At 44.9% G+C, this 23263-nt stretch overlaps 1 protein-coding gene across 1 annotated transcript; it reads left to right on the top strand.

The window, feature by feature from the left end:
• The first annotated feature begins 3097 nt into the window (after positions 1–3097).
• On the top strand, positions 3098–23035 carry LOC146825653 (olfactory receptor 5AR1-like). Its single transcript, XM_085606414.1, has 2 exons — positions 3098–3212; positions 22368–23035. The coding sequence occupies exons 1-2, from the start codon at positions 3098–3100 to the stop codon at positions 23033–23035; spliced, it is 783 nt and encodes a 260-aa protein (XP_085462540.1).
• Positions 23036–23263: the final 228 nt, after the last annotated feature.

The following is a 23263-nucleotide window of genomic DNA, read 5'->3' as shown; positions in this document are numbered from 1 at the left end:
ACACTGATTTCACATCATACCCTTGCTCTCTAATATTATATTTTTATACTAATTGTCTTTGTATTTCATGTTGAATGTATGTATGAACTCAATTGTAGGGCTGTAGATATGTGGATATATCGTTGTTAATAAAACATATCAATTTTTATTTGATTTTGTTTCCTTGTCTTTGATTTATATGCGGCTATTTACTTGGGCATTTCGGATCCTCGGTTGAATTTGTTTGCATGGTTTGATTGAACTTGGTATAATTGTGGTCTAGGTGGTTATACATACCCAAGAGAATTTCTTTCTTTACACATTTGTGGTACCCTGTCTCTTGGGCAGTGGGGTCCCTCCCATTTTTTATACATTATGTAGTTTTCTGGGGCCTTCTAAACTGATGTTCCGAGTGGAGAGCCAAACGCGATCCCCAACCTTGTAGTAGGGTGGTTTAGGACGCCTGTGTTTATCTGCCTGTACTTTCATTTGGACTTTGCGTTGGGCCAAACTGCATTTTGCTATCCACTGAATATCTTGTAGGATGATTAGTCACTCAGTGACTGAGGAACAGAAGTGGTAGTATTTGATAGTATCACTGGAAAGGTACGAGGATGGAGACCAGTGATGAAGTAAAATGGTGAACACCCCAATCTGCAGTGCACTGTGTTGTTATATGCAAATTCCACTAAAGGAAGGGCCTGATCCCAAGCACTTGTTACTGTGGAGAGGAAACATCAGGGGGTTTGCTCAAGTGTTTGGTTAACTTTCTCCTTCTGACCATCCATTTGGGGTTGATAAGCGGTAAATACGGTGATCTCTGTACCAATTAAGGAACAAAAGGCCTTCCAAAATTTGGAAACGATTTGACCATCGCTGTCAGAGATGATTTTTGTTGGTAGACCGTGTAATTTGACTATAATGTGAAAGAAATGGTACTGAGTTCTGCAGCTGTGGGTAGTTTCTTGAGAGGTATAAAGTGTTCCATTTTGGACAACAAGTCCACTACTACTAAGAAAGTTGTATATTTGTTGGATTCAGGTAAATCTGTAATGAAATCCATGCTCAGAATGTGCCAAGGTGTTAGAAGAATATGCAAAAGTTGAAGAAGGCCAAAGGGGTTATATATGAGAACTTATTACGGGCACATGTAGGGCACGTATTAACATATCGGTGTACATCTTAGTGAATAGATTCCCACCAAAAATTCACAAACATTTTTCCAATGCTTTATATATATCAGGATGACCATTAAGAGCCAAATCATGATTCCAGCTAAACAGTTGATGTTATAACTAGGAACCGTGTTCTATTGTGTTAGATGCTTTTTTAAGCCATTGTTCTGGGGTACAGTCCTGATATGCCTTCCTAATACCATCCATAAAGATGTCAACAGTGGTAAGGGTGACAACTGGTAAACAACGTTTACCACAAAAGGTTTTCTCTGCAGGGAATCACAACACGGTTGTTACAACGACCGCGTTGTAACCACGCATACCATTACTCCGCAAGTCGGAACAACGACTTGCGGAGGGGGCAGAAGGTGTTGGATTTAAAATCCAACACCTTCCTTATCGTCCTCACAGACTGGAGATGGAACAGTAAATTATACTATTCAAACAGGCAGCGCCCCCCCTCCACAAGTCGTTGTTACGACTTGCGGGGTAATGGTATGCGTGGTTACAACGCGGTTGTTGTAACGACTGCATTGTAATTCACGGCAGGGAAAAATAATGTGTTAAAAAGAGGTATTTGCGCTACAACTTTATCTGCAGGGATTATGCTGGGTGGTTCACTAGTGTCACTGGATTCTTTGTGGTGTCCTAAACGTGATAGAATGTCTAATTGCAGTTGTTTTGTCCCAGGTCTGTATGTAATTAGAAAATCAAAGTCACTAAAGAAGTGAAGCCATCACATCTGTCGTGGGGTTAAAGCCTTGACAGAGCTGAAGAATTGTACGTTTTTGTGATCAGTGTAAATGGTAATAATATGTTTAGCTCCCAGCCAATGTTATCGCCATTCCATGAATGCTGTTTCAATAGCTAATAATTATCTTTCTGCAATTGTATATTTTTGTTCTGCTGGGAGTAGTTTCTTTGAGTAGAAGGATACAGGATGAAGATGTTCAGTTTGAGGGTCTTTTTGTGATAACACACAACCCAAAGCAAATTGTGAAGCATCAGCTTCAACATAAAATTGTTGATCGTGGTCTGGTGGCTTAATATGGGTGCAGACGTAAACCTCTGTTTAACGGTAGTAAAAGCCTGTTCAGCCGCTTTGTACCAGATAAATGGCTGTCCCTTTTTAGGTCTCGGCTAGCGAAGGCTGCGCTTGCGCAATCTCGCTTGCGAGATTTAATGTTTTCTAGTAGTGGGGCTTGAACCCGCCCCTCTTCTCCATTGGCTGGCTTCCTAAACGGAGGCCAGCCATTGGAGGAGAGGGGCGTCTGTCCATTTAAGCCCCGTCTTTTTCAGATTTGGGCGTGTTTTTTAGTTTCTTTCTCTCCTCTGGAATGTAAACATTCCAGCCAATGGGAAGAGGAGAGAAAGAAAAACACGCCCCCGAATCCGAAAATGATGCTGCGTTTCTCCGAGGCATTTCTGCTTGACCTCGGAGAAAAATGGTGGTGTTCATGGCGTCATCCCCGTCCACACGGCCCGGCTGGTGCTCGTCCCCTCCCCCTGCTCTCGGCTCCCTCGGTGCTCCTGTGTCCGGCTGCTGCTCTGGTCTCCTGCTGGTCTCACTTCGAATGTTCACAACCGAACTAAACAAGGCTGCCTTCCGAGGACTGCCACACTAACAGACATGCCGACCTCGGCGCTAAGGCTCTGAGTGGATACTCCTACTCATAAGCAAGACTGCCCTCCCCCTCTCCCCGAGTCGCATCAGCTTAAGGGAGGGATTCCAGACTCATCCCAGCAGACGCAGCAGCAGCAGCCGGACCGTGCGGACTATCGCGGGCAGCTCTCCACTGGCGAAGAGAGGGCCACGTGCTCCAGGGCTACGATGGGGCAGACGGGTGCACCCCAAAACTAACGACGATAGCTTTGAACGGGGGGCAGAGCGTTATTGAGTTATTAAACATTTTCGGATTGAAATCGGGGCTTCGAAAGCCAACATGAAGCAGAAGCCGGAGATGGAGTTCGTCAAACTACTGACGTGGAGGAGCTGGGACCAGCTGTGCGCCCTGGACGAGGCGCTGAACCCGGCCTGCGAGGCCGAGCTGACGGCGAGTGGGGGCAGTGCCCTTTACTTCTCAGAGTTAGACAAAGCGGCGCCTCTTCATATGTTCCATGTATTGCTTTCTTACATATTTTCACTTGCTGCATATTGTAAACAGGTTACTTGTGTCCAGAAATCTAACGCTCTTCATACGTCAGGATAAAAACAGACCCGGATATCTAGTGATATTTATCAACCAGATATTTTATTTTACTTTCTTTTGTCCAACGTAGTATTTGTAGCACTTGCTGAAATAGTAAGAGCAGGACATGCAAAACAATGTGGTGTTTAATTCTGTTGTATTATGAAGATCCTTAGCGACGCAACTCAGTCGCTTTTTTAAGATAATTCCCGCACTCTCTGCGCTTTCTCTAGACGTTTCCTGTTTATTTGGCTCCAGCTAACTCTCAGGACGCACAAAATGGGGTTAAACTGCAGTCGAACTAGGAGGTCCAAGGTCTAATCTCGGTTTACTTAGCTGCATTGTGTGATCCTGGGCACAGTGGTTATCTCCCTCTATATCAGTTAGCTTGAGGGGCTCCTAGAGGCGATCACGTTCGCGGTAGCCTCTCCAGCACAGCTCACTCGTTAGAAATCCATGCACATGTTCTTATTTCATTCAGGCTACCACGATGAGGCCACGCTATCAAGGACACAGGGGTCCTGCCCCGGTTTTGCTTTTACAGAGCTTTGTCAGCCGCTGTAGTCGGAATGAGGGCTGAAAATGGTAGCCCTGATAACAAGCATTTACAATGCAATGGTCTCGGCATTGTTAAAGTTAGAGCTAATGGCATTGCTCATGACATTATTTTTGTTTATGTTTTTGTTTTGAAAACATTTAAAGAAACGGCATTGTTATTTACAACACTGATGGGGTTGCATTTCAGAGTAAATCGTCTTTTCAGAGCAATGCCTGTTACACTTAGCTCTCTCGTTTGACAGCGGATTTTACAGTTAATTTACCCCGAAGGTGTAAGATTTGAGATCTTAGTGGAACATTCTAACTAAATTTGGCTGCAATTTTTTTTTTTATAGATTCAATGAATTATGAGAAGATAGAAAAGCTGAACTAATGTGAAAGGAAGATTCATGGGGGTGGTATGGAAATCATTTATATCATGAGACATGAAAAGGGAATTTGTGGTAAACAAAATATTAAATAGTGTGTGGGGGCTGGATTACAGAAAGGTATCGAGAATAATGATTACGAAGCTGATGTAACTAGGTAAAGGAATGATAACAAAAGACATTCACGTTTTTTGTAGGGCAAACACAAAAAGGCTCAAAAGAAATGAATGAGCATGAAGCCACCAGGACAAGTCATGTGGAAGAAGAGACACCTTAGGAAGTAAGAGATATGAATCGGTCATGGTAGAGGAAGGGCATATAATACGCAAAACTGACCTTTCATGGACCAAAGCATTAATCGAAGTTGGCATTTAGGCAATGATTAACTGTGCTCTGTGTCTCTATATAACTACCTTGGTGTGTGTGTGTGTGTGTGTAGGTGGCTCTGTGGGTGGCTCTATTTGTGTGTGGGTTGCTCTATGTGAGTGGCTCCGTGTGGGTGGATCTGTGTGTGTGGGTGGCTTTGTGTGTGTGGCTCTGTGTGTGGGTGCAAATGCAATAGGTCTCGCATTTGAGAGTGATTAAGCTATTGACATTGTAAATAACAATGCCGTTTCTTTAAATGTTTTAAAAACAAAAACATAAACAAAAATAATGTCATGAGCAATGCCAATAGCTCTAACTTTAACAATGCCGAGGCCATTGCATTGGAAATGCTTGTTCAATAAAGTAGTTATTGAGACCTCTATGTCTGAGAAATTTTAAATAAAGCGTCTGCAAAAATGTGCAAAGCCCAGGACTTTTTGAACATCTTTTACTGACTCATGAGTTGGCCATGAAAGGGCTGGGTCCACCTTTTTAGGGTACATGGTGAAACTTGTGGATGACAGATGGTACCCAAGGAATTCTACTGATGTTGCATTAAAGGTAAATTATTCTAATTTGGCATACAGGGGGTGTTCACAGAAGCGCTGTAAAATGCCCTGAACATGCCGTACGCGTTCTTGTTTGTTTTTGGAATGTATAAGAATGTCATCTATATAAACGACTGCACAAATGTCCAGAAAATAATGCAATACTTCGTTAATAAAGTAATATAAGACCGCTGGGGCAATATATCGCCCAAAGGGCATCACAGTGTATTCAAAAGCCCAAATTCTGTCTGAAATGCGATCATCCATTCATCTCCCAAGTGGCATGCTCCACGCAGGTCTAGTTAGGTGTATATAGTTAAACCCCAGACCTGATCAAGCAGGACTGGTATTAGAGACAAGGGATATTGATTCTTGATAGTGTCCTTATTTTCTTTTTACAAATGTGTTCATTTATTGTTTGCAACATAAACATACAGTCAGAGAAATCATGAGTACAGAAGATTAAGTAAGTGTGGAGCAATAGCATTCGATATAGAACAAACAGTCTAGCAACGCTCTCTTCGATTGAATGCAAGAGGTCAGACTCTAGATTTTGAGATGTACATGTGCTGAGGGTCACATCAAATGTATCTACTATTATCGACAATGGGTCAGGCATCACAGTTATCAAGGCTCCTTCCCTGATCTCCTCGATAATAAGTCCACTCCCTCCTCCTCCCCACCCAGTTCCAAACCGTAATATTTTATCCATCGGGCCCATATCTTTTAGAATTTCTGGGGACAACCCTTTGCTTTGTACGTCACTCGCTCCGCAACCATATATAGATCTAAACATGTTCTCCATTCCTTAAGTGTGGGGACTTGGTGGGCCCCACAGTAGCGAGCTATGTCCCTTTTGGCCACCACTAGCCCCAAGTTGGCTAACGTAAGTTTATGGTGTGGCAGGTCCACATCCATAGGGATTCCTAATAAAAGAAAGCGAACTTCCAGATCAAGTTGCGCTCCCAATATATTGTTCAGTTCCTTCACTACCTTACTCCTGTATAGCTGTATCCTGTTGAATTCCCATAGGGTGTGTATAAATGTACCAGTTTCTGTGTGGCATCTCAGACAATCCGGAGTGTATGTAGCCTAGCCCTGTCGAAGTAGGTGCTGTGAAGGATTTTATATTGAATAAGATGCAACCTTAATTTAATTGCCACTTCATGCGGGTGCATAAGGGCTGCCTCCCAATCTATATCTTACATTGGGCCAGTGGTGCGTTCTAATTTAACTCTAAGCAGGCCCAGTTTATCAGGCATGTTATTAAGTAGAGTTTTAGAGGTCAGTGAGATGGCTTGAGCGGGAATCTCTTCCTGCAGGAGCCTGCCTTCCAATGGGGCATACTCCAGTAGTGTCTCCGAGTCTAGTCCCTCAGCCTGCCAGTCATGTCATGTTTCAGTCTAAGATAAGCTTGAGATTGATTGGCATGGAGCGGATATGTGGCCTGGAGCGTAGTAAATGTTGCCAGCGTGCCTTTTTCTAATACATCCCCTAAATTAGAGATCCCTATTAGATCCCACTGCCTAAAGGCTCTCAGCTTTCCCACTTCAGGCAATCTTGCTTCTTCCCATACAGGGGTTTCCCTTTTAGGTCTCATGTCCCATTTAATTTGTTTCTCAGCACCTTTCCAGGCCTCCAGAACTCTTTAGGTAGCTGGTAAAAGCCAGCTACTACCTTTGCCCCCATATATGTAGTGCAACTGCGTACATTTCTGGAATTGCAGTCTTTCCAACCTATAGGTGGGGTGATCCCTCGGAACGTGGTTCCATTAATTTATTACAATGAAATGAGCTGCTCTATAATATGCTCAGATGTCTGGTAGGGCCAAACCACCATTATACAGGTTTCGCTGCAGTGTTTGCAACGCTATACGTGTATGGGCCCCATCCCAGAGAAGTAAGCGCAATTCATTATTGAGAGTTGTAAACACAGCCTCCGGTATTCTACAGTAAATATTTTACAAAATATAGAGAAACTGGGGAAGTGTGACCATCTTATACATAGCAGCCCTCCCCATGATTGTCAGCGGGAGCCTCCTCCACCTCTTAACATCTTCTTGAAAATTTGAAAGGACCCGCCCAATATTATGATTAGGGCTCCCGGTTTTCCGTTTAAACTGATTTTTACATATAAATACAGTCGGAAAACAAGTTTGCCTTTGTCTGTATTTATATGTAATAACGGGAAAATTTCACTTTGGCGCTGCTGTTTGTCCCGTTCAGCTCGTCATATTGTGTTGTGTGCAGTTCCCCTCCCTGCGTCTCACCCTCACAATGTCTGCTACATTGTTTTCACGCTCAGTAAGTGCCTGCACAATGGAGGGTTGTGGCAGGAGGATCAGTGCCCTGAGCTCCTGGATGATCTGTGGCTGCTAGCGCCAGTAGGCCTGCATTGTTCTCAGCGCCCCACCTGTGCGAAGTGAATCACTCTCACACACAGCGCATTCAGCCCCCCTCCCTTGGCTCGGGCTGAGCTCTCACTCTCGCAGACACACCTGGGGTGGACAGGGGGTAGTGGGCAGCGGAGAGAAGAAACCGGATCCTTGTATTTTCAGCCCGGGCTGCGCTGGAAGGCAGGGCTCAGTCAGACACACATACAGGGAAGAGGGTGTAAGTGAGACTCAGAAACAGAGTCTTTGCAGAGTTTGTGACCTGACTGCATTGCCCAAAGCCATTGCTGTCTCTTCCTTCTTGCCTCGACAAGACAAGGACAGTGTCCAATTCTGCTGCCCCCCCCTCTTTTTTCCTCTTCCTCCCTCTCTTTGTCGTGCTCCTCCTCACTTGTAGAAAACCGTGACTGTTCTTTCCTCTCCTTTCCGTCATTCGTTCCCCAGTGAAATGGATCCAAAAAAAGAGGACACGTCTTACAAAAGTCTTTTTCTGACATGTTTCTATTCCAAAACGCGGCCTCAGGAGGAGAAAAAAGGTTTTAAAATACGAACAATAAACACATAACTAAATAAAACAAGACAGAGTCGTCGCAAAGTGGCCAGATTGGTTTTATTCACACCCAAACACATTAGCTCCACCTTACAGAGTTTGCCAGTCTAGCACTACTTTTCTTTTCATGTCCTTAGCTTTCTGAATAATGAATGTAAAAGCTTTAAGTTGTATTCCCTCGAGTGTTTGATTTTTCCAGAATGTTGTTACTTTTTTCAGGCAGCAAATTACTCTGGTCTAGTGCATAGTTTGAATAGAGTTGCTTCTAGGTGTTTATAGCAGGGCACAATTGGGTTGTAGCTGAAGGGAGTGTGAGTTTATCTCAGTGGGACAGTATGGTATTCAGTGGGGAGAGGATACAGCACTCTCTGCAGATGACAGAAACTGCAAGGCTCTGAGACAAATGGCTTGTGATAGCACTTTTAAGCGTATTTGGGACATTCTGCGAATGGCAAAGTTTTCAGATGAATGTATTGTGTTGACCAAGAACAACCAAATGCATGTGTGCATTGTCAATTTAAATAAATGTGGAAAAATACTAGCTGCAGCGTTGCCTTCTGCTTGTGGCAAAAATAAATGTGGATAAATACAGAAAAAATGCCCCAAAAATAAATATGGATACATACAGACGGAAATGGCAAAAAAATAAATACCATAAAACCGGGAGCCCTAATTATGATCTAGACTGGTTGCCACCTCAGAGGTGATGTAGAGCCACCGGTAGGTGAATCCCTCCATAGACAATCGTAGGCAGCTTGAGTAGGACTGGGGTTCCACCTCCCCTCCCACCGGGTACAGGGTGGATTTACTCCAGTTAATCCTATATTCCAAGTGGCGGCTGTATTCTTTAAAAATGTGCAGAACCGTATCCATCCAGTTAGCCAGTCTCCGTGGGTTAAAACGTGTGGCTCGCTTTGGCATAAACCCGGATTGGTCTCTATGTATCAGGGGTGTAATGACTGACATCACCAAAATAGTGGCTAAAATTTTGGTTTCAATATTGAGCAGTGATATAGGTCGATAGGACCCACAATCCTCTGGTGGCTTCCCTGCCTTAAGAATGATAACTACAGTAGTCGTTCAGAGATCTTTTGAGAGGATCCCCTGCTCTTTTGACAGCTTGAACATGTTGAGCAATTGCGGAGCTAGCAAACTACTATTTAATTAAAAAAACTTCCACCCGGAAGTCCATTTGGGCCCAGGGTTTTCCCAGACTTTTGGCGGCTAATGGCCTCTGTCACCTCCTCAAGAGTTAGATCTGCCTCCAACATGTCCTTTTCCTCTGGGGAGAGGGAGGGGAGCTCAATTGATTCTAAGTAGTGGATCACTTGCGCCTCACTCGTTTCTGGTCTAGCTACATAAAGGTCCGTGTAGTATCGGGAAAAGTCTCCCACTATATCTTTGGGTGTAGTGTGTGTAAGGCTTTGTTCATGTATGGACATTACCCATCACGACTCCAGTTCCTTCCTGCCCAGCCAAGCAAGTAATTTCCCCGCCCTATTCCCCGTCTCATACAACCGATGTTGGATTGGTAATTGCTGGGTTTGTACCTCATGAGTGACTAGCGCTTGGTATTCCTTTTTGGTGAGTTTGATTTGGTGAAGGGTGTGGCTACTCAGTGCGGAGGTTCCATCCCCTCAAGACTTAACAACCTACGTTCTAGGGCTTCTATCTCTTGGATTTCCTGTCTCTTTTTATGTGCAATTATGTTTTGTGCTTTATCTCTGAGTACTCTTTTAAATGCTTCCCATAAAGTAATTGCCGACTGCAGGGAGCCGACATTCTCCCTAAAATATAGCTCAGACTCCACTCTGAGTTCCTTTGCAACTCTTTTATCTTTTAGGGCCCATGCGCTCAATCTCCAGTTCGCAGTCTGTGCACCACCCCTTCCCCCCACCGTTAGTAGAAGTGGGGAATGATCCGAGATGCCCCTAGCTAAGTATTCCACCCTGTCCACCTGTCCGATCTCCCCCGCCAGAGCAAAGAGGTGGACAATTCTCGAGAACACACTGCGAGCCCCTGAAAAATGGGAGTAGGCACGTGTGGTTGGGTGATAGCAGCACCATATGTCATTCAACCCAAGGACATCTCGGAATCTCGCAAATGGTGTGTATCCATGCATACCAGGCTGGATCTGGGTGCGATCTAAGGGGGGGTCAATCACATCATTAAAGTCCCCATCTATAAGTTGTGTTGTGGGAGGTCTGTCAGTTTATCGAGCGTACATTGTTGTAATCGTGGGGGAGCGTAGGCACTAATAAGGAGGAACGTTTTACGATTCCAAATGCCCTGAACAGCAACATATGTCCTGTCTGGGTCCACCCGTTGTTGTGTAACATGAAAGGGGGGTGATTTTTTAATAGGACTAGCCACTCCCCTCGAGCCCTTGGTAAAACCTACGTGTGCCAGGGTAGTGTAGTGTCCCCTGCCCAAGAAGGAACAGTGCGAGCCCATCAGATGTGTCTCCTATAAAAATAATATATCGGGTTTCCGTCTATTAAGATAATCGGATACTAGACCTCGCTTAATTTTGTTTCCTAACCCATTGACATTCCATGTCATTACGGTATACCTGCCCTCAGCCATTGCAATATCAAGAATAAATTGTCGCAAGTCTCGCACTACCTCGGAGCATTGCCCACATCTCTTGTTCTCTTCTCAATCTCGGTAGTCATGTGATCTAACTGGAAAAAACAGTCCCCTCCACCTTGCACCAAACAGAACTCACATCTCGTAACAGTGTTCAACAAACCCCCCACCCTACACTCTTCAGGTACCCACACCACCCCCCTGCTTGTCAACATGACAATTCTGGCACGGGTAATCCACCAAGAGGTCTGTAACCCTCCCTCCCTCCCCAATACAATTAACTAGATAATGATATGATAAGAACACACAGTGTACTTCCCTTTGTCAGGCCAAAGATCTACAGTGTCTGCCAGGCCCTGGGAATATCTTACTGTCTTGTGACGGGTGTCCGGCCCCTGCTTCTCAGTCCTCTTCGCCATTGCTGGGCGGTTGCAGTTGTTGCGTACTTGTTTCAAGCAGGACCAGGTCTGGCGCTTCCAACCACTGTATGCTTTCAAGCAGTGGGTGTTCACTGTCCGCATCCATCGACTTTTCCCTCTCGATAGTTCCTTGTTGAGAGTCTCACTCGATCTCCGGAGGGTCCATGCCAAGGGATTCCGGACGACGTTGTCTTCCGATTCCGATATTGGTGACTTACTCTCCCTGGATCTCAAGGACCTCCCCGGCGTTCCCCCAGCTGAACTCCGCATTTTCAGCACCCGTCTCCAACGTTTTTCTTTAGACCTTTCTTGGCTTGAACCCATCCTCTTTTCTGTGTGCAGCCCTGAAGTTTGGGGCGATCGACACCGTAACAAGGGACGTTCCTCAACCCTGGACACAAGAACAGTGTGGAGCCTTGGAAAATGACTTTAAGTTTAGCTGGGAACAACAACATATATTGAATCCCGAGTGCTCTGTTTCACCTTGATAGGATCAAAACTGCGTCTCTGCTTTTGTACATCGTGTGAATAGTCTGGGAATAAATACCATCACTCTCATATTTTCATATTTAATCTTCCCTTTCTTCCTCTGTTCGCGAAGTATTAGATCTCTATCTTGAAAGTTCAAAAAACGAGCTATCAAGGGCAGAGGGAGAGCCCCCAGTGGGGGGAGTACATTAGGCATCTGATGTGCTTGCTCTATGACAAAGCAGGTCGAAAACTTTGTATCAGGCATGACCTCCTTTAGAAATGTTAGGAGAAACTGGCCTGGATCAGTGCATTCAGCGTCTTCCGGAAAACCAATAAATGTAAGATTGTTCCTGCGGGCCCTATTTTCAGCATCATTGACTCTCCAGGCAACCTCTTTCATCGAGGGTAGGAGTCCTGCCACGTCTTTCCGCGTAGAATGGGAGGTATCCTCAAGTTCCGAGATATGATGTTTCTGCCTCGGTGACCCTGTCAGAGACTTTCCGAAGATCATGTCCCAATAACGTAACCTCCAAGCGTATCTCCGCCATCTTCCCCTCCAGGCTCTCCCGTGAGGCATGAATCGTTTGTAGTATGGCCGCGTTATCTGGAGGGGGAACAGGGCCACCCTCCGCCCACACTTGCGCAGGGAGCACCTTGGCAAACCAGTCCAGTTTTCTCTGTCATGACAATTTAGGCTCCTTGTCTCGCGCCATCTTGGACCACCGTCATCCAGGTGGCAGCCTGGGAGTGTCTTCCACAGACGTGACCCCTTGAGCACTGCTAGTGATCTCCTGGAGACTCACACCCCGTGGAATATCAGGGCTCCAAAAGCAGCGTGGGCAGCGGCCGTCAGGTCACACGGGCCAGTGCAATGATATCTTTGACTCCAAAACCGAGTCCGATCTCCGGAGGGGGCACCACAGCTCACGTTTCTCACCTCCCTTTTGCTCTCCACTGCAATGTTCATTCAGGGCACATATAAATTCCCAGGAGGGTGGAGAGGCCAGGCCCCATCTCAGGCCCCTTAGCACCCATGTAGGTTGTTCTCAGGGTCCCACGGCACATAGGAGATGACAGATATGTGGTCTCTGTATCCCTGTAGCCTCTGTCAATGCGTTTCCTCAGAGTTACACCTGGAGTATGGGGTCGACTCCCAGTTCCTTGTGGCTGATTCGCATTGAAATTCCACTGTACCAGGACCGTGATGTTGCAATCTCTGTCTCAATGAGATCTAGGTCCAGCAGTATGCACCAGGGCCTCTCGACCCACTTGCTTCCCGCACCACTCCCCACAATGGTCCACAACAGTAACAGTAAAATCTGCGCGGGGGAGGGAGAGAGCAGAGTCTATCAGCCATATCACTGGTCCCTGTGGAATCAACGCGGCAGCGTGGAATTCAGTCCGTGAGCCCAGGGGGAAAGTCTATCAAGCTCACTGCTGCCACTTTGTATGGACCTCTTCCGGGCCGTTTGGCTGCTGTGCACAGCCCCCACTACCTACACCACCACCTGTGGCACAAGGGGAAGTATGAGGGGCCCGCCCACACTTCCAGATTACCTTACCAGGACCCGGCAGACATCCAGGACCATCGCCATTTGCGGTGCCGGAAGGCAGCGAAACTTGCTCCGTGCTCCCACTCCGTTCAGGGTCTTGATCCGCATCAGGCGCTTCGGCCCCTTTCCCCGTCTCCGTACCAGCAGAGGGGGACACACCAATCGCTGCCAAAGAGCTGATGACTCAACACTTGCCTCTGTCGCGCACCCCGTCTCCCACTGTCAACGTGGGTGGATCACGGGCCCAGTTGGTCTCTGCGAGCTGCTCCGGGCGGGCGCCATTTTACGATGCGTCATGCCGATGTGGGCGAAGAAAACAGTCCGTTTATATTATGGAATGCCCGTGTTCCGTTGTTTTTCTGCACATCACTGCCACCGGGCACCTTCCGATCATTACTGGTATGGTTGTTGAGCATCGAGGAGCAGGATAAAAGACAGGATTTATGCAAGGCCGGCGGAGCTCGTAGAGCACGCTGCTACCCGGTCATGCTGTTGGCTACGCCCCAATAGTGTCCTTATTAAATATTCTATAATCAATGCAAGCCCGTAAATCTCCTGACTTTTTTGACACGAAGAAGAGGAGCAAAGAGAGTGGGGAGGTAGAGTGTCCTCGCCACCACCACCACCGACCACGGAAGACCTAAACATTTACCGGAGCACCCTGAAGGAATACCACCAGAGCATAAGGGACACCAAGCAGACTTTCATCAAGAACAAAATCAACACCAACTCATCCAATGCTAAAGAACTCTCCAACGTCTTACAGCAACTCACCAAACCCCCAGTGAAGCCACGGATGTCACACCATCCCAGGAACTATGCAACAAGCTCAGCTCCTATTTCCACTTGAAAATCAAGGTCCTCTACGACAACTTCAGCGAACAGACAACTGACACCACCCCCCTCGCTACCACCACCGACAAAGAGCCGAACATCACAACCTGGAATCCTTCCGCCGTCGAACACACCACTGTGACCATGAGGAACAGCCACTCAGGAGCCCCCACTGACCCCTGCCCACCGCACATCTACCACAAGGCCACCGCAGCCATTGCACCCGACCTAGGACGTACCATCAATGCCTCCTTCGAATCCAGCATCCTCCCAGACACCTGGAAGCTGGCAGAGAGTCAAACCCCTCCTTAAGAAGCCCACGGCTAACCCAATAGACCTGAAAAACTACCAGCCCATCTCTCTCCTCCCCTTCGTCACTCAAGTCACCGAGAAACTCGTAAACATCCAGCTGACAGCCTTCATCGAAGAGAACTGCCCTCCTCACTGCCACCAATGACATCCGCATGGTACTCGACCAGGGACACACTGCGGCCCTCATCCTACTAGACTTCTCCGCAGCTTTCAACACCATCTCACATCACACCCTCACTGCCAGACTCCACGACGCTGGGATACGAGGAACCGCCCTCTCCTGGATCTGATCCATCCTCTCCGGCAGAACCCAGAGGATCAGACTATCTGCATTCCTCTCTGAACCCACAGAGATAAACTGCTGAGTACCCCAAGGGTCATCACTCAGCCCCATGCTTTTCAACATCTACATGGTCCCCCTCGCAGCCATCATCAGCCAGCACAGGCTCAGCATAGTATCGTACGCCGACGATACCCAGCTCATCCTCTCTCTCACCAAGAAACCAGAATACACTAGACTCTGCTTCCAGCAAGGAATGAGGGACGTTGCCGCCTGGATGAAAAGCAGTTGCCTGAAGCTCAACTCAAAGAAGACTGAGGTCCTCATCCTCGGACCTTATTCTGCCTCGGGCAACACCTGATGGCTCTCCGCCCCAGGAGCCCACCCACCCCGACAGACCAAGCTCAGAACCTCAACATCATCCTCGACTCCTCCCTCACCATGACCCGCCAGATCAACTCTATCACCTCCACCAGCTTCAACTGCCTCCAGATCCTCCGCAAGACCTTCAAATGGATCCCCCCGAATGCAGAAGAACCGTCATCCACGCTCTCATAACCAATAGACTGTACTGGACTATGGCAACACCTCTATGCCGGAATCAACAGAACTCTCACAAGCTCCAAACCATCCAGAACGCGGCAGCCAGACTCATCCTTGGAACCCCATGGCACGAACACATGACCCAACACCCACGAGAACTCCACTGGCTCTCCGTCAAGAAGAGAGTAACCTTCAAACCGCTCACCCACACCTACAAATTCCTTCACAACATCGGACCCAAATTACTCAACGAGAGAGTCTCCTTCCAAGTACCCAAGAGGAACCTCCGGTTTGCCGACATTGCCCTCGCAGAGACCCCCTGCATCTCCCGTACCAGAGCAGAAGGAAGAGCTTTCTCCTACGTCACAGCCAAAGCCTGGAACGAACTCCCCGTCAACATCAGACGCTCCCCCACCCTCCACACCTTCAGAATGAACCTCAAGACCTGGCTTTTCGATTGAACCGGAGCTGCACCCCTCCCCCCCAGCAACTTGATACCCTCCCAGGTGAGTAGCACGCTTTATAGATCCCTGATTGATTGATTGATTGATGAACTTCAGTTCCAAACTCGTCTAAATATTTGCGCTGATACTGATTTTCTGTTTCGGTTAGTGCATATATCTTGCTACAAAGAAGAATCGCTCCAGGAACTAGTTCTATGCGACAGTCATAAACCCTGTGTGGGGGTACATGTGTAGCCTTGATAGGACCAAAAACATCTTGAAAATCCTGATCCTCTTCTGGGAGATGGACAGAAGTAGAGACATCTGTGGCTGTACAATGGAGGGGTGTCACGGTACACTGGGCTTCCTGATAACCTGGTGTCATGCAGAAAAGCGAATCTAGGGTGACTGTACGAGACACCCAATCAATTTTGGGATTATGATGTTCAAGCCATGGTATACCAAGGATGACACCAAACTCAGGGGTATCAATTAAATCAAACGTTGTTTCTTCTGAGCGACCATTGTCACATACTAAGGTTAATATGTTGGTGTGAAAGTGGATAAGGCCAGAAGATGGGGCTGAACCATCTACTGCACGGACTGGTTCGGGTTCTGTCTTGGCGATGCATGGAACTCCCAATTTGGCTGCCAAGGCCACATCAAAGACATTTCCAGTAGCACCAGATTCAATGAGCACTGACACAATTTGTCAATTCTGTGGGGAGAAGATGAGAGACATACTATTGTACATATGTCTGGGCACATGTTTTAAGACATTGGTGAGATATTGGGAGATCTGAAAGGTCGAGTCTCTCGGGGAGGGGATCTCCGTACTTCCCGAGAGTGTCGATTTCCTTCTGTGGCTTTGGAACGTTTACGCTAGCTATTGCTTTTTTTTGTTGTTGATTTTGGGGTGCATACTCGAGCAAAATTATCAGGTTTACCTCAACGGAAACACAAATTAGCCTTACGGCGGCAGTCTTTTTCTTCAGTGGGAAAAGAGCCTCTAATCCCTCCAATTTGCATAGGCTCTTGTGTTTTTCTTCTAGTTCCTTTTTCTCTGTCTTTAGGACCGCTATTCCAGGTTCGCCCTGAGGACGTTCTACTTTTCTTTCACCTATCATATAGTCTAATTTAACAACCAGGTCAATAAACTCAGCACAATCTTCATGTAAGTCAACAATATAGGATAGACTATCTTTCAAGTCATCTATCAGTTCTCTGTAGAAGAATTAGGTTTGTTTCGCCTCAGGCCCTTTTGTTCCTGGTATTAAATGATTAAAAGTGGCGATATAGGTAATTAGGTCCCTAGAATCCTGTCTTAGATTCAGCAGTTCATTATCGCTAGACTGAATGAAGACATTTTTAGCAAATAAGCGGGTCAATGCTCTTTTGAAGACGGCAAAGTTATATTAAGTTGGATCATTGTTTTCTATGAGGGGAATTGCCCAATTAGCTGCCATCCCTCAAAGACAGGAGATGAGGAAGGCTTCTTTAGCTGTGTCTGAGGTGAAAATGTGGGGTTTACACAAAAAATGCAGTTGCCACTGACTCATGATAGCAGCAAACTGAGAACTATCTCCAGTGAACTTTTCAGGATTAGCCACGGGTACAGAAGTAGGGGTGTTAACTGTGAAATGTACATCTTGATCAGCTGGATTGGTAGGGGCTATAGTAGGTTGCTGTGTAAAATGTGTGCCAAACTTAGGGAGCTTAAGAACCAGGCATGGGTTTGAGGGATCCCTCCACTGTGTAAAAGGTGTGGGATGAGCCAAAGCTCTTGATTTTAATTTTTTTATTTCTGGACTTATTCTTGAAGGTTTTGAACTAGAGCTGTAAATAGTTCAGTGGTGTTTAACAGATCTACCTGATCAATATCAAGGAATGGCCTGGAGTCCATAGTGATGTTGCCTAAAAGGAACTATAATGTTGTGGCTTCGGTTTCTGTTGCGAGCCACTCACCTGAACTCCGGGATGTTCCGATGGGGTAACGTTATTCCCCAGATCCTGCTGAGACCTGATGTGGCAGCAATGAACTGCAACACTGCTATCTGACAAGTTCCCAAGGGGAAAGGGGGTTGGGAGAGAAAGAGAGAGAGAGAAATACAGGCTTTCAGTGATGTGACGTCTGGAGTACTGGACTCTGGGCTCAAGACAGGATATAGCACTGTTTGATGTGCTGGACTCTGGGTTTCAAACAGGAAGTAACACCGGGATTTCTGGATAGCATTTGAGAATTCACATGAAGCAGCATAAGTGTCTGCAATAACAGAATGTCCAATTAACCTACTGTGATGCCAAGAATTATTCATAAACAATCAGTATGTAGAACAGCATTACATACACTAAAACCTTTAGTTGACTCTTATACCTAGATGTCTCTCTTTCGACTTCTTTCAGTTACTAAGAATAAAATAAATCATAATTTTTAGATATGAACTGTTATCCTGCTTATAATAACTGCTTACTGTGCACAAACAACCAACAACTTATAAACATACTAAAATTGCTTCACAGGTTGCTCCAGTGAAGGTCATACTACAACAGTTCTTGCTGTGCGAGTCTCTAGTCTTTTTAAGAGAAATATGTATTTCTCTACTAAATAATGATGCACTGCATAGAGGCCATTTAAATAGTGTGTAGTGTAGTTCATCACAATTATCCTTCAGCAATTATATGCCTGAACTTCAAAGTCTTTCCAGAAGGTGCTGCTGTTACCTAGAATTTCTATTTACCTTGTCTTTTGAAGATTTCAGAAGAAGTGGAAAATAATTAAAACGAGTTCACCTTCCTGTCACCCTCTTCATTTCCAGGAGCTACAGGGAATTCCAGAAATGCTGAAGAGGTCTGCAGGGACCTAGGGGATTGGAAGGCAGGACTGCTTAGCTGGAATCAGGTGAGTAGAAGTCAGGAACAATGAAGCCAAGCAGTAACTAGAAGCACAATGCAGATTTAAATAGACCGAGATATACACGTTTTGCTGTCAGTTGATCCACAAGTTGAGATTGAGCAATTATAAAACCAAATTAGATTGCGCCTGTTTGCAATACTTTACATGGTGGCACGTTGATCATTAGGCTAATGAAGAGTGGCAGGTTTCTAACCATGACAGTTGAAAGGCTGGCTACATGTGTCTTGATTTAAACTGTTGGCACGAGTTCCACATGGTGCTTAGTCATTAAATGAACAACAAGCATGGGCAATTGCAGAGCCAGTACATGAGAAACAAGCATTGGCAATTGCAAACCAAATACTGTCTGACATGAACAACAAGCATTGGCAATTGCCAACCAAATACTGAATGACAACAATGAACGTAACCTCAAGTGAGCAAGGATACTCATGAATTATTGCTTGAATCAATGAATCATACATGTTATTTTCATTAGACAACATCATGTAGCTAGGCATTACCCATGGCAGTAGTGTGGCTTGAGGCTATTTACATGGAGTACCGTGCCACCGTCATAATAATTGTATAACTAATTACCACCTGGATTTAAAGAGTTGTTGAAGCATGAAAAAAAATCAATACTGTTGTTACCACAAAACAATTGCATATGTTTTCCTCCAGAGAGCTAACAACAGTAGTAATATTGTCCATTGAAACAATTACTGTGCTAAGGATTATCCTATTAATTAGTACCCAATGTTTAACTTAGAGTTATAGCTCATTGCCTATATTTAAGAGTTTTATATAGTGCACCTTCACCACAAATAGTATTATGGCTGTTTACAGGAAACCTAAATGTAAAGATTACAAGAGCAGATAAAAGCCTATACAGAAGAGTAGAATAAACATGGCAACAGCAGTTTTAGAGCATATTTTGATGCTGTTAGTAACTCATAACAATTAGGCCTTAAACGTTGAGTACTCTACATCAGAAGACAGCCACAGTACAATAGCATCCTCTCTTGAAGCAAAATCATGAAATAGTCACTAGCTACAAAAGATGGGGCCATAATATGTGTTGTTGATTCAATTGTAGTGGAGTGTAAATGAATTCATATAAAAGTGGAAGCTGTGTGTTTTTAGGGGTTCGCTGATGATGAGAAGTAAGGGTTTGGTTATAGCTTCAAGGGGAGAGAGTTCTAAGCTGGGCTTACAGCATTGGAGATGTGGTGATTCTGTGCATGAATTCTGAGAGGAGGTCATTTAGATTGTATGGAATTTCAGATTCTGACATCTTTCTGGCTCCCTGAGATGATGAGGTTGACCAGGTGTGGGGGATCCTTCAGCGGTTGGTTCTTGTTCGTAATGGTAATCAATATAGGTCACATAGAATTGGTGTGATATGATTGATTGTTTTACAGTCATTGGTAGGTGTAGCTGTGAAGTGTAGTATTACTTTGAGTGGTTTAAGAGAGAAGTGTTGAGCACCCTCTAAGCTGGAATATCTGAAGTCAGATCTTAAGTGGATGAGACCTTACATCAATAAAGTTTTCAATTTTCTTAGTAAGTGAAGAAAGACATTGAAAGAAGACTTAGGTAATTGATTATTATGATATGAGGATGATATTAGGGTATGGAGTAAAAACCATTGGTTTTTACGGAAGAAGAAAATGATAGTGACACGCCTTCTGTTGTCAGTATGTTTAATAGAGAATATTTTAATTTGTTCTTGTGTTTGGGTAAAATGAGTAGGGATCTGTTTTGTGTGAGTTTACTATAAGGAAAGGATCAAACATCCATAAATGGATGGAGTTTACGTATACATGACCAGAGATTGGGGATGTTTTCTAGAGCATAAAGAAGAATGGAGCCAATGGTATCATCCGTGCCCAAGTTCATAGGTTTCAAAAAAAGGTTGACCAAAGCAGGTGCTAGGTACAAACCTTCAAGGACATTATACAACATTACAACCATTCCTGAAACTAAGTTCTCCGTCTTCACCACTTTAGAGAAGTCGCATCATTTTAGTGCCGTGTTCGAGGGATCAGGGTCAATGGACAGAATGCTAACTGTGTGGACCTAGCCAGCCTATGTGAGGTTCTGCCAGCTAGAAAATGTTACCTTCTGATTGAAAGATTTAAAGGAGCTGGACCTAAGTGATGTCCAAATGGGTTTCACAGCTTCAGAGTAGGTCAATGTGACCATTTTAAGACATGGGCACAAAAAAGAAAAGGCTTGGAACAGAAGAATCTACCTTCAAAGACCAAGTCTATATCATTTTACAAATTTGGATTTTTGCCAATTTCTTATCATGTAGTGCTTTTCTTGGAGCAAAGTGTTCTCAGATGGAAGCACGTCACCGCCCAAAGATGGTTCCACAGCCTTTGAGCGGTTTGTTAGGTGCTCGACGTGAAAAGTCTTTATAGGGTTTAAAATACTTTTAGTGACACCATGCGCTTCTAGAGGCCAAATAAGGCATGGATTACTCTAAGAAGGTCAGATCTCTCTTCCAGCCATTACTTATAATAATAAAGTTGTGCAATTCAAATTTTCCAAGTCAGGCTTTGTGAATTTTGTCCCTACTAGTAGCATTCTTATTATTTGATTTTTATAGGCTTTTACCACCAATGTCAGTTTGTGGCACATCACTTTTGTATTAGCACCAGTGTATGTACAGCAAACTTTCAAATCCTTCTGGACTCTGAAGGCAAAAGCTCAAGGACTTCGATCTGAGCTGAGCAGGGGAGTCCTTGGTTCCCTTATGCTTTGATGTGGTATGTACTACAGCCAGCAACCGCTGTATCTTTATACCTCTAACAAATTTGGTCTCAAGGCAAAAAAAGTCTTAAGATTCATTTGAGAGACAAAAGATCCCATTATTAGAGTGGATAGTATCGGAGTCTGGTTTGGTTGAGATTCTGAGCCCAAAAACCACACTATTGTGTGATGTAGGGGAAACTGGAATTCCTTAGTCTCATGTAACACTTACTGTGAGTCAAATGTGGTCACCATCAGAATTAATGTATTACTGTTCCCTGATCATTGCAAACACACTACAAACAGTCCTCTGGCCAGCCAATATTATAAGTTCAGATCCAGCTGATATATAGAGGAGCTTAGCAGTATTATTCTGTTTATCCATTTGCATCCACTTGCTACCATAAGTTTCCATCTGATTTCAAAGAAGCCTCCAAATTGTACTTTGTTTGACTGATTTTGCGCAAAAAGATCTAAACAATATTTCCAAAGAGTTAAGCCCTAGCTAGAGAAACCAGGGATTCTATAACAGGACACTAGCTTTTCAGTCCTGGGATTCTATTCAATAAACCAGCGCATTCACAAGTATGTAGTCTCAATTCACTTCAAAAAGCTAATTGAGTTATTTAACATACCCAAAAACAAAAACCACTAAGGGGAATGTCCAGGACTGGAAAAGTGGTGAAAGTAAACCATCTGGTTACTGTAGAACTAGTCAATCAGATGGTTTTTTTTAAGGGTTTTCGTATTTGTGGGCAATAACGTCAGCTTGCATCCCGTATTCTTTTTCTCAAGGTCACTAAGAAATGGCTTAATGGTGCTATCTAATCACGCCGTCTCCAATGAGTTCATTATTCTTGGATTTTCTGTTTTCCCATATTACAGGACCTTTTGTTTGTTGTATTTTTTTTAATATACATCTAAGCCATCCTAGGTAACACTGCTATTTATATATGTGGTGTGTGTTGAACCATGCCTACAGAAGCCCATGTGGCTCTTCCTCGTCAACTTATTGTTCTTAAAAATTTGTTGCATATCAGTAACGGAACCTGAAATGCTGCACATGACTTTGACGCAAAGAAAAACGGTTTTGTTTTGTGCTTGCATTACTCAAATGTACCTTTCCTTGCTCTTCCCCATTGTAGAGTTATATCTTCTCTCTGCCATGGCTTATGACAGGTATGTGGCGATCTGTAACCCGTTGCATTACACAGTCATCATGAACAAGACGGTCAGCCTGGTGCTAGCAGTTGGAAGCTGGCTTATGGGTTGTGTTGTACCTTTAGCCCACACCATCCTTTCATCAGAAGCAACTTTCTGTGGAACTAGAAACATTTATCATTTTTTCTGTGATCTGTCTGCATTATTTAGGAAATATTGTTCTGAAACTGCAGGTATTGAAACACTGACTTATATCTATGGTACAGTATTTGGGTTCAGCCCCTTCTTGTTGACGCTCACTTCCTACGGCTCTATCATCAACACCATACTGAGGATACGATCCACAGCTGGGAAACACAAGGCCTTCACCACCTGCTCCTCCCACCTCATGGTTGTTATTTTGTTCTATTCATCCAACCTGGGCATCTACATGCAGCCAACCTCAAAACTGTCAATGGAAGAAAACAAGCTTGCAAGCATTGTGTATGTTAACGATATCCCACTATCAAATCCACTTATCTATGGTTTACTAAACAAAGAAGTGAAAAAAGACTTGCTAAATTCCTCCTGGAAACTAGAAGGTGCCTTGATTTTAAAACAGATAAAGCTCGAGAGACTGAGGGGAGAACATGGCGGCCGGCTAGGAGCCTAGGTCGCGAGCTCCACTAACGTGGGAACCAGTAAAGACGCAGCCGGCTCTTGCAGGCAGTTTTGATGGGAAACGTTGTTTTAGGCGGATTCGAGGATCACTCGCCGGGTTCATGAGCAAACTCAGGGGGCTGCAGGAGTGAGACAGACCCAGGAAACTCGCATGGTGGTTCTTTGAGCGGTGGCAGCGCCCGAGGAATCCAGAGGCTCGGCAATACGGATGCAGTACAGA

Source organism: Triturus cristatus, chromosome 5_2 (genome assembly GCF_964204655.1).
Source record: "Triturus cristatus chromosome 5_2, aTriCri1.1, whole genome shotgun sequence".
In the NCBI taxonomy this organism is placed as follows: Eukaryota; Metazoa; Chordata; class Amphibia; order Caudata; family Salamandridae; genus Triturus; species Triturus cristatus.
Note: the sequence above shows the minus strand (reverse complement) of the source record. Positions and strands in the feature narration are given on the sequence as shown.